The following is a 12475-nucleotide window of genomic DNA, read 5'->3' on the forward strand; positions in this document are numbered from 1 at the left end:
AATAAAATGAAGCCTATGTTTTGCATTGTGACAATTTATTTGTGACAATTCAGCACATTTTCTCATTACCACAATGAGAAATCATTATGAGAATTGATGAGGTAATTGTGCGTAATTGTCATGAAAATATTGTTGCAATGCAAAAATCATAATCATCAGGCTTCATTTTCTTTAAGCAAGGGAATAATTCATTTTCGTTTGACTTTGGGGTGAAATGTGTCCATGTCCCAGATGTGTTTTGTGAGATGCACCCGGTAATGACTGTGTGTCCCAGACGGTAAGCGGTGAGGCGATCTAAACAAGTTTGATGCATCTCATACATCAGTCCTGCAACAATTGTCCAAGTTCGTTCTCAAACGGATTTCCGCCGCTTTCCAAAGACGTTGTTGATGAGTTTGGCCATGGACTTTGATCCGCTGGGGCGACGGCGGCGTTCCTTGGCTTTGCCTCCCAGACTGGCATTGCGCACGATCTTTGAGAACATGAGCACCACCTCCTGGTAGTGCTCCGCAGCGGACAGCTCGTAAAACTGGCAGCGGCCCTCTGACGCCAGCCTCTGGCCTTCCTCCCGGTCCACCTCACGCATGTGGCACAAGTCCTGCTTATTTCCCACCAGGAAGATCACAGAGTCCGTGTCCCTGGGGTCAGAGGAGTAACAACATTACTAAGGATGTTTCTTTTTTTTTTTCATGCGCCCTCATAATCTTTCATTAAAATAACCTTCCCTCCCTCTTGCAGTGACATCCCTTCACTTCTCTGATGACATGTTTACCGGCGCGAGGGCGGGACAACCTGTCACTCACATGAAATCGACCAATAGCAAACCACAATCACCCAACAATCAAATCAATTCCTGATGGACAAAATCAAGTCGCGTCCTACATTGTTTCTTGTTTGATAAGCAGTTTCACTCAGATATACGTCACAATGGGGAAGAAAAGACGGTAGGCTAAACTATTTACGACAGCGGTAATGGACAATTTCATTTCCGACCAGTAGGGCGTCCGAAGAGGAAAAGTTCCATGATGTTGCTTTAAATTAATTCACAACCAACCAACGTAAAATAAAAACCAGGAAAATTCATTCTATAAAAATCATAATTCATTTATATGATGAAAAACGAATCAACCTGAATTATGAATACATCTTAATTGAAAATTAAGCCCAAGCCATTCAATAGTCCACCTATTTCTGTTATAAAGAGAGGTGCAGTGCATCTACTTTATCACTGAAAAATTCTCAATAGCCAAGGATGAACTAAAAATAGCTATTTTTCATTGAGTCACCAGCTCAACCACCCATCAACATCACCCACATAGTCAATTCAACAACACTCCTCAATGCAAACACAAGCTGGTGAATTAAAGACACCCACATAAGAGCAACAATCGTACAGTATGGACAGAAATAGGCACATCATCTGCTGCCTGAGGATGCTGTTGTGAACTTAGAGAACCGTTACCTTTTAGTCCCAGCCAGGTGAAGCTCTCGGATCAGGTGCACTATGGCTTTGGCCGTGAGGAAGGAGGAACGATCGCTGATGTCGTAAATGACCACGAAACCATCAGCCCAGTGGATCTGCTCCTTCAGAGTGGATTTCCCTTCGCACGGCTGCAAAGAAATCACATGTGCATTACGTATTTAAAGGAACATTACAAGCTCCATGCATGTTCAGCTCAATCGATAGCATTTGAGGCACAATGCGGAGAACCAAAAAAAGTTTGAATGCAAAAATTTGGAGCACTTAAAATGAAAGTGAACAGGGCCAATCTGTAAACTTAAAATACTCACTGTTTCAATAGTATATAATAGTATTTTAGTGTGGAAAAACACTGACCTTTTGTGTAAAACTATTTACAACAGCACTATTCATTTAACTAACTAAACATCACTGATTACACAAAATGGGATTGTTTGAGGAAAAACAGGATAATCGACTGGACCCCCAAGATGCACAGATGGCATCCAATCACATAATGGGCAACAGGACTGATTCAGTAATTGGATTTTGTCAAAAAGGAAAACACAGCCTTCTTCCAAGACTGTATTTACCTCATTTTTACCACCAATAATATATATATATATAAAGCTCAAGGGGACAAAGCTTCATCTCATATTAAATCACTCTTGTGTGGTTATATAAGGTTTATTTCCAAAGAATAATGAAGCGAACAGTGAGCAGAGCTGATTGGTCTGGTGCTTGTGGAAAGATTTTATAAGCAGCAAAACCTTCTGCAATAGACATTAATGCAAACACTTGCTTTCTACATGAAACATATACTAAACGTTTTTGGTAATGCCAGGTCTCTGGGAAAAGTCAAGACTAGTAAAGATGAGGCGCTTACATTACAATCCATGTATACAACATGTTTTTCTTAGCTTACAATGAAATTCAGTCTACCTGTTCAAACAGGCAAAGGTTAAGTGATCTTAAAGAAAGATCTGTTATGTCACTGGAATACGCAGTAGCACACTAAGTTATTGGCTTGATTGCTCCAGCTAGATGTCCACATACCTGAGAACAGGGGTCATAAAGTTCAAGATTGAGCTGTCTTCCATCAATAGACATGTGCTTTCTGTAAATGCATTCTGTAAAAGGCAAGAACAGAAGATCACATCAGCAAAAAAAGATTCCAGCTTATACCTCATACAGTATTTCTGTACACTTCTCCAAACCAAATGCACCCCATAAATTAATAAGGGGCGAAAATGCAATCTGAAAACAACATCACACATACCTGATGATGATGCATACTCTCCAATGAATCGCCTGGTTAAAAATCGAACAATCAGTGCTGTGGATGTGAAGAGGAGTATAAAGATGAAACATACAAAACACACATACAAGCAACTAAGTATGTGTATATATACATACATACAAGCATTTGATTAAATACAAATGATAAATATACCTGATTTCCCGACACCATCGGAACCAAGAACTGCAACTTTTAGGTCATTCATTATTTTTCGCAGAAACGCGTCCAGATCTTTAAAGGAATGAAACTCAAACGCCCCTATCCAGTTCAACGCACGCTCCACATTTCATTCAGTCTGACTGGCACGCTTTAAAAAAAAAACTCTGGAGATCGAAAGTAAGAAGCGACTGATGCATCCTTTATAGCCTGGTTGATCTCGCGCAGGTGTTCGTCAGACTCGTGTGGGTTTGCAGCGCTACCTCTCCAATGTTGCTGAGCTCGAGCGTTATGAGGAAGCCGACGTCACGCTGACGCAAACCACAGCTGGAGCGAAAACATCGCAGGCTCGCGTGAAAGGGGTCGCTCTTTGTTACCTCGTTTTTGCCACTTTGCTTTTTCATTTGATTAATGGTTCTATTTGTTTACGAAGATTCACCAACGTTCTGTTCTTGTATGAGATATTAGAAAACCATTATGCTATAAACTAATACACTATAAATATGAAAAAAGCCTACATAAATCAGTTTTAAATTATTATGCATAGGTTTAACAAACAATAAGTGTTATAAAATGAACAACAGATTTAATATTAAGTTAAAAAAAATTAAATATATGGCCTAAAATGAGTTTTAGTATGTTACTGTATTTAGTGACCAAACTTGATGTCTGGAGGAGATATTTGTTTTTAATGACCCTTCATTAAACCAAATATTTTAGTTTTTTTAAATATATATTTTAACAATGAGGGAAGAATAAAACGCATCTGACAAAAGTAATTGGCAAAAACTCCATGGCATACTACAGCTACAGGTTTTATTTAACTATGCAAAATAATGTAGAAAAACAGGAAAACAGCATACATTGACTACATAATCAGTTATTAATATTTATATTAATATTATTTTTTTCTAGGCCGGACATCACTTTTGGCCACTACTGTACACACGCACACACACACACGTGAATACAAGAATAGCATCTCTTCAGAAATAACAAATAGGTGCACTAATTGGTCCGTGGGTGTTGTTTGGACCTTCACTGACTGAGTGAATGTGGAACTTACATAAGCTGTTGGTCCCCACATAATAAACATTCACCAGGCAAATGCAGTTTAACACATTATGTCAAACAGAGTTTTGCCCATCAACAAGTCAATCTGATGGGTCGAGAACAAATGCACATTAATTGCATTTGAGTTTGTGTGTTTAATACTGCGTCTGTTTCTTGAATGTCTGAAAGAGCAATGCAAGGCGAAGTGGATCACTTATCAAGTTATTAAACCAGCAGAATAATCAGTGAGAGCCCTGATGTGTGATTAGAGGCTATTGCATCATTAGATTCATGACGGGAACTGCAGAAAAACAAAACAAAAAACACTCAGAAATAGTCATTGTGGTTTATAAATGTGATACAGAAGAAAATGAGATGTTGACTAAAATCATGGGCAAAATGTTGACTGATTATCATTCATGCTGTGCATTGTTTTGCTTCCATATTTTTTCCAAAGCAATCTCTCTCTTTTTTTATATGATAAATGGGGTGTAGGGTCTTGATTGCCATGCGATCAAAGATTGCCTTATGTTCTTTCCGTGGAGCATTAATCAAAGTGGATTATACCTGAATCTGGTGCACTTAATTCTTTTCAGATCTACATATGTGAAAACCACTAAAGGCCAATCAGCTGAGGTCAGCCTGGAAACCTCTCAAAGCTACGATTTGTTGTTTGTCTTCAAGAGTGCACATACAGGACATGGAAAACTGTGACCTGTTTGTGATTATAATTGTTTGCATTGTTTGCTATTTGAACAGGACATCTTGTTAAATCTATTGTCATGAAATATCATTAACAATGAGCTACTTCGGTGTCGCAACAATACAAAAGCATTTCATTTTGACAGCCACTAATGTACAGGGTTGAATTTGTACATCTTGTTTATATTCAGTATGAAATATAGCCAACTACTTACTGATAACATCACACAGCTGCTGCAAATTTGTCGGATACACATCCATGATGCAAAACTCCAGTTCCACTATAACCCAAAGGGGCTCTAATGAGATCTATGGACTACGGAGGCCTTATATTTTCATTGTCATTTTCTAAATAAACAGTTTGAGATTATTCAAGCTTTGTGACATGGTGCGTTATCCTGCAGGAAGTAGCCATCAGAAGATGGAAATACTGTGGTCATAAAGGGATGGACATGGTCAGAAACAATACTCAGGTAGGCTCTGGTGTTTAAATGATGCCCAATTGGATTTGGCACTAAGGGGCCTAAAGTGTGCCAAGAAAACATCCCCCACACCATTACACCACCGCCACCACCACCAGCCTGCACAGTGGTAACAAGGCATGATGGATCTGAATGTCGCAGCAGAAATCGAGACTCATCAGACCAGGCAACATTTTTCCAAAATTTGGTGAGACCGTGTGAATTAAAGCATCAAACACACTACAGCATGTAGCCTGTTTTTGATTAGAATGACAAGAGTGATCTGATCTGAATCAATGGTGAACAAAGAAGCGAAGGCGAGATCATTAGATTTTAAATTTTTAGAATTACTAACATCAGTTCGATTTCAGTTGGAAATGCTAAACAAACAGGATAAAAATAAAGGAAATTAACGTGCTAAACATGTAAATCCAGTTCATCAGCATCAGGCTTCAGAAGAATAGCTGCAATATTTCTAGGAGAGGAAAGCTCTCAAGAGAATGTCTGAGGCTTTCGTTTGGTTTGGCCAGAACTTGAAAGCACTTCTCTAAATTGAAAATATCTGTGAGGATAAATGGCAATTCATAGTAGCAGAGGCATTTTAACTCTGTGGATATTTTTCAAACTAATCCATGTAGACAGTGAAGCTCACGAGGCCAAAATACGGCATGAAAGTGAAGGAGAGGGAGGACGAACAATGATATTCTTCTTCGGCTTTTTGATCACTCTCGGTGCTTTTGAGAGAAAGCCTTCCACTGATCTATGACTTCATTTTCATCTAGCCGGGAGCTGGAATTATTCTTCCCTCCCAAAAATCAATATCAAGAGTTTTTGCTTTCCACTGCGTCTTATAGAGAACCGAGCAATTCCCTCACTAAGAGGAATTAATATGTGCACAGTTCGACTGGATATATCCTGTGCATTCCCTCTGGAATTTGATTAGATCAGGAAAGAATGGGTTACTATCATTGGCTACTCAAAACAAGCAAAAATGAGAAAGAATGATCAAGGTTTTCAAAAGGGCCAAGCCGACGCCAGTCGAGAACAAACATATGATGAGGGAATTAAAAAGCAATTCACTACTAGAAATGAAAGACAAATACTTGGCCTGAGTTAAGCGGGAGGACAGAAGCCTGGTTAAGTTTAGGCAACAGGTTTAAAACAGGCTTTCTGTCACACAATGATTTCTCAAAGCATAGCAACAGGGCTAATATGCCATAGATGGAATTGCTCTCTCCAAAAGAAGAAGCAATATTTCTAACATTTTCCAGCTGACCCACCCCTGACAAGTCCATTTCATATCTATGCTGGCTAGAATAAATATTATGCTAACTTGATGCTCCTTACTTTCGTTAACAATATTACTTTTCTAAAGAAAGCCACCATTGAAACAGTTATCAGTTCCCAGTGTCATCCATACAGATTCCAGAATAAAAGAGAAAATGATTATTTACAGCAACACTTGATCTTGAAGGGTCAGAAAACACTGATGTAAGGGAACAAGCTAAAGTTCAAACCAAAGCTCTACAATAATTGGAATAATAAAAGATGAAAACTTCAAATGAAGAATGGTGTAAGTATACATTACAGTGCCCATGTCATGTATAGGCGATCTTACATATTATTAGAACTAGTGGTGGTTGGCAGTGTTGTTATACTCCAATGCATTGCAAAGATTTTTCGACAGAAATGGTAATTGCTCCTCAAAAAGCTGCATGATTTGTCAATTTTAAAAGAACACAGTAAATCCAAATCAGTTGGCGCAACTCTATTTTCTTTTTAGGTCATCAGTTTCATCAATTTTTTCAAGTTCACAATTCACAATTTAAGTAAGCAGAACAGCCAGATTTTTATTTTGTACACATACATTTTAATTTCCCTTAACTTGAAATATAAGCGTATTCATTAATTGAGCTTAAAATGGTCATGCAATCTCAACTTAAATATTTTTAGCAATGGAAACTTGGCCAGCCTTAAAGGAGTAGTTCACTTAAAAAAAAAAAAATAAAAAAAAAATAAAATTTTTTTGCTGATAATCCTCATCCCCATGTCATCCAAGATGTCCAAGTCTTTCTTTCTTCAGTCGAAAAGAAATTAAGTTTTTTGATGAAAACATTCCAGGATTTTTCCTCCATATAATGCACTTTACTGGGAACCAAACGGTTCAAGGTCCAAAAGGCAGTTTCAGAGCAAACTGTTCAAAGGGCTTTAAATGATTCCAGACGATTTTTTTTTTAAATGAACGATCGCTCATTTAAAAAAAACAACAACAAAGTTTAAGTTTTATAAGCTCAAATGGTTGCCTTGCTCTGTTCTGTGATGCGCATTCGTGACTCTCCTGTTCAAACTCGTTTATCAAAATGAACAAATGTTTTCCGGAGTCAATTAGTTCATTTCGTTCGTTGAATGAACCAAATGACACAAAAAAAGATTTGTTCATTTTGATGAACGAGTGAGCGAACAGATGCTTGCATGAGAACAGATGTTAAATATTTTTTAGCTTGCGAACAGATGTTAAATATTTTATATTGTTGCTCATGACACCACAATGGCAATCTCTTAAAAGCACTTATTTTAAATCCAAATTGTAAGATACAACACCTGTTTTGCCCACTTTAACAGTTTTTTTTTTCTTTTAACATTCTGTCAGTGAACACATTTTTATGGGGTGGATACCAATTCCATAGCCAACGTATTAACAGGCCGGCACACAATGACCTGTGAGATTGAATTCAAAGATCATGTGCACCTGCTATTCATACAGAGCAGCGCTGTAATGCACAAAAATCCATTTGGCCCAAATGTCACGCCTTTATTTTTTCTCTCTGCATGAGGAATCGAAAAGGTTACTGCTTTAAAAAGAGAAAATATAAAAGCAAATGGACGCAACAGTCAATATTTTTTAAGATGGTATTTTACATTATTTAAATCATTATGGTGTAATTTTATAAAGATAAATGAAGGGTAAAAATCAGTAAATGTATTTTTTGCTTATTGCCATTTTTGTAACGCCAAAAAAATAACAACTCAAACCACAGTTGCAAAATCACTCAATAAAGCCTGTATTTAAACAGAAGCCAACTCATACCCAAATAATACACTCCCACAAGTCGGCCCACACAAACAAACGTGAATGCTAATCTTGCTCGCTTAATCTTGAGAGAAAACAGGCCGTATGCCACTACAAACATTTGTAAAAAAATAGCATGAGGGGTCAGAAATGAAAGTGAGATGTTGGTTTCAACATTATATAACCATTTCTCACACAGAACACTTGTCCAGAAATGTTAGGAAATGACTCTTCTCACAGTTTTGTATGAAAGGGAAAAGGCAAATATCTGTTTAGCTTGATACGATTATGAAGAGACTGAATAGTGGGTTAGCGTCCCAATAATTCATAATACCATATAATTATGAAGCTTATCGAACACAATCAGTTCACTCCAAAACGCTTTTGGTTGCACAACAGTTGCAACTAGTCTTCCTAAACCATGTTTTGTAAAAAAAAACAAAAACAAGAACAAAAACAAAAACAAAAAAATACTACAGTCATAACCACAAAATGACCACACTCAACATGCACTGACATCACCAGCCGACTCTGCTTCACAAACCATGACTCAATTGATGTTTTTGAGACACTAACTAACTACATAACAAAACATGGGAGTGACGTGCCTTGCAATATTTTAATAGGGTTTCAATGCCATTCTAGAGCATTTTTGCTCCTTACTGGCTCCATTTCAAATGATTCACTGCCTAAAGCATCAGTGGCAATGCTGTAGCCCAACTAAGACCATCCAGAGTTTGATGTATAAAATCATGTTTATCTGCAGTATCACAAAAGCAGGATATTTTGCCATCATAACCTATTATTGAGTGCTATTCATCAAACCTGTCTCCAAACAGAACTCCCTACAGACTTCGGCTGAGAACAATCCTCCCCGTCTCCCTCACGGGTGATATGTGGCATATACTGTGTGAAAAAAAATGCCCATTTAAAGGGGAAAAAGATATATATATATATATATATTTTTAAGTTGCACTGCACATTGTCCTTTCTCAGAGCCTTAAAAAGACAAAAAGTCCACACAATCTTGAAAAACAATGATTTTTCTTCCTTTCACATCTGGCCAAAAAACAAACAAAAAAAAGTTTTTCACAATGTAACCCAATTCACAGTTTTATGTGAACGATTAGGAGGATGATTTTCAGATCATTGTGAAGAAAAAACCCTAGGCAACAACATCCATTAGTCAAAAGTCTTGTGGACGCATATTTAGTATGTGTTTTGTGGCCTTATTTCAGAAACTTTCATTTTTAGGTTTTTACAATAACCATGCATAAACAATATTCTCTCAAAAATAAAAACATATACATACATGTTGCTCATATATTATGGTAGCCCTGTTTCTGCTAAAAATGGTGTAATTTCATCTGTGCCATTAATATGTTTATAAGCACTTGAAAAAAGTAGGCTACTAATGTCAGGACCCCAAATACACCTTGGTCCTCAGAGGGTTAACCAATTGATAATTCAAGGCAGATCTTTAACCATGGTTTAAGTAAAACAAATGTGACAAATTATTTTTTTTTAAATTTTCTACAACACAATATATTTCACAATTTAATTATCCATAAAACAATCCAATGTGTGGAACCACGGTCTACAATTGAAATAAAAAAGCAGTTATACCCAGATTATTGTGTAACTGTGGAATTCAAAGCAAAGGAGCTCCAGATACTGATATAAAAGTTTCTGTATACATTTAGCTTTGTGATGACGCAAAACAAGCCATACTTAACTAAAAAGAATTCTTGGAAAAGTAAATGTTACTGGGAGGTGTGTTAGTTTTCCATATCAAATGGGTCAGGGCCTACACATACTATTATACACTGGTTATATTTAGCATTTGCTACTTTTGAAGTCAAAATTATGCAACTGAGTTTTGCCATTATGAATAGAACTGGGCTGAAAGCTACAAAGTAAACATCATCATATTTTTGCTATAGCTTTCGGGTAAACAAATAAACACAATAAAACCTTTAAATATTACTTTGAAGATATGACCTCTATATACTTGCTATGATCTACTCTTGACCTACTTCTTGAGCCTTTGATGCTCCAGCGATGCATTGTGGGCTATCCGTCTCACAGTGTTCATCACAGGCTTGCTGTAAAGGTCAACTGAGATGATAATGTGCAAGAAAACTAGACACTGGGTTCAAGCTGACAGTTGCAGCTATGACCTCAATATTTAGACAGACAGTGAATAAGCACTTACGGGAAAGCTTTTGCATATGTTAAAAAGTAAAATGATCAAATACAGCAAAAATAGAATAGTGTGCATTGCATACTGGATTTTTACATTTTGTTAGTTCTGGGCGGTTGCTAGGGTGTCCTGGATGGTCGCTAGGTGGTTAATGACATAACTTTGATTGTTTGTCGGGTATGCAGCTTCTCACCATAAATATCGATTTGAGCTGAAATTATTTTGTAATCTTACCCGTATATATAATCTAAAGTTTTTACAGGGAGATGCATGTATTGTATGCAATGTCATGCACACAATAACATCAGAACAAAGGGTCAATCGGGTCAAATCCCAAATCACCCGACATGAGTCTCCATAAGCTCAACTCATTTTGCTGCTGCCATGACAACAGATGAGCAGTTTTGGTTTTGTAAATACATTGCATCCTCAGATATTTACAAAGAGGGCCAGTATGAGGGGTGTGCATTGAGTCTAAGATTAATAGCGTTGTTTTTGGCTACAGATCTGATCAGATTGATGGCTGCTACATGTAGGACTGCGTTATTAATGGAGATTAACTGAAACAGAAACAAAATGTTCCTGACATGAATAAATTATGTTAAATGAGAAGCTGATGGCGGGTGAGGAAGTGACCCATCCATATGGACTAAGTAACAAACCAGATATACTGTCTGATAGTGTAGAGAGAAAAAAAAATTCCAGCCGAAATATCACACATCTGGATTTGAGGAGTTGAAAACTAGGATAGAGATACAAAAGGGGAGACAAAGGTTGAGCGTGTGTAGATCAAAGTTTCCTTTCTTCAGTACAAACAAAGTACATGATAGTGGGGTAAGCTGTGCCACTTGTGCATACACTGTCCCCAAGGCAAGAAGAAATGACAACATAAAATATAGTAACGGAAACATGACTTTTCACAAAAAATAATGATAATATATATTTTTTTTACCTGACATGATGTAGATAATTAACTTTAACATGCAAACAAAATTAAAACAAAGCAAGACAAACTGAAGCATAGCAAACCAAAGAAAATAACAAAACAAAATCACAAAACCAAAGAAAAAATAGATAAATCAAAGCATAGAAAATCAAAATAAAGTTAAACAAAACAAAATACAAAAATCATAAAACCCAAAGCAAAACAAGACAAAAGTACAAAAAAAATCAAAACATAGCGAATCAAAGTAACGCAAAAAACCCCAAAGCAAAACAAAAGTATAAAATAAAATCAAAACATAGTTAATCAAAGTAACACAAAAAACCCCAAAGAAAAACTAGACAAAAGTACAAAAAAAAAATCAAAATATATCGAATCAAAATAAAAAACCCAAAGAAAAACAAGACAAAAGTACAAAAAAAAAAAAAATCAAAACATAGCGAATCAAAGTAATGCAAAAAACCCAAAGCAAAACAAAAGTATAAAATAAAATCAAAACATAGTGAATCAAAGTAACGCAAAAAACCTAAAGCAAAACAAGACAAAAGTACAAAACAAAATCAAAACATAGCGTATCAAAGTAACGCAAAAAAACCAAAGCAAAACAAAAGTACAAAACAAAATCAAAACATAGTGAATCAAAGTAACCCCAAAAAACAAAGCAAAACAAAACAAAAGTACAAAACAAAATCAAAACATAGTGAATCGAAGTAACACAAAAAAACCAAAGCAAAACAAGACAAAAGTACAAAACAAAACCACCAAACAAATCAAAGCAATGCCAAACAAAACAAGAAACCTATGTATAATAAATGAATCCCTATGAGAAACAATTTAAACTGTGAGAACACAAAGGTTCGAACTTGTAAAAGAAGAAATAAAAAACAGTTTCAAGTCAAGAAAAATTGACTTTGCTCGTGTGCAACAAGTAAACAGCGCCAGCTAGTCTGCCCCTTGTTTCTTCACGTGCACTCCAACTGTAATGTAAGATCGGTCTGAAAAGCCAAACATCTCTCTAAGACGTTACTAAATAGTCTTAAAATCACCACAGAGATCCTCAGGCGCATTCACAGGAAAAGAATGGTAAGCATGCTAGTGTTTAATGCATCAGTCCTCACGCATGAAATG

General features: G+C 36.5%; 1 protein-coding gene across 1 annotated transcript; it reads right to left on the bottom strand.

The window, feature by feature from the left end:
* Nucleotides 1–227: 227 nt before the first annotated feature.
* Nucleotides 228–3212, bottom strand: rergla (RERG/RAS-like a). Its single transcript, XM_039667581.2, has 5 exons — nucleotides 2913–3212; nucleotides 2739–2795; nucleotides 2516–2589; nucleotides 1463–1611; nucleotides 228–638 (listed from the first exon to the last, which is right to left on the bottom strand). Exons 1-5 carry the CDS (start codon nucleotides 2962–2964, stop codon nucleotides 353–355), a joined length of 618 nt encoding a protein of 205 aa, XP_039523515.2. The 5' UTR covers nucleotides 2965–3212; the 3' UTR covers nucleotides 228–352.
* Nucleotides 3213–12475: the final 9263 nt, after the last annotated feature.

This window comes from Pimephales promelas, chromosome 24 (assembly GCF_988280905.1).
Source record: "Pimephales promelas chromosome 24, fPimPro1.hap1.1, whole genome shotgun sequence".
NCBI lineage: Eukaryota > Metazoa > Chordata > Actinopteri > Cypriniformes > Leuciscidae > Pimephales > Pimephales promelas.

Bases quoted from the DNA above. Each gene is read 5' to 3' on its own strand.
- rergla (XM_039667581.2), bottom strand. From the start codon at position 2,964: ATGAATGACCTAAAAGTTGCAGTTCTTGGTTCCGATGGTGTCGGGAAA. The intron at 2,590-2,738 runs GTATGTGTGATG...TGCCTTTTACAG, and splicing joins AGAGTATGCATCATCATCAG to AATGCATTTACAGAAAGCAC. The intron at 639-1,462 runs GTAACGGTTCTC...CTCTGACCCCAG, and splicing joins CACCTGGCTGGGACTAAAAG to GGACACGGACTCTGTGATCT.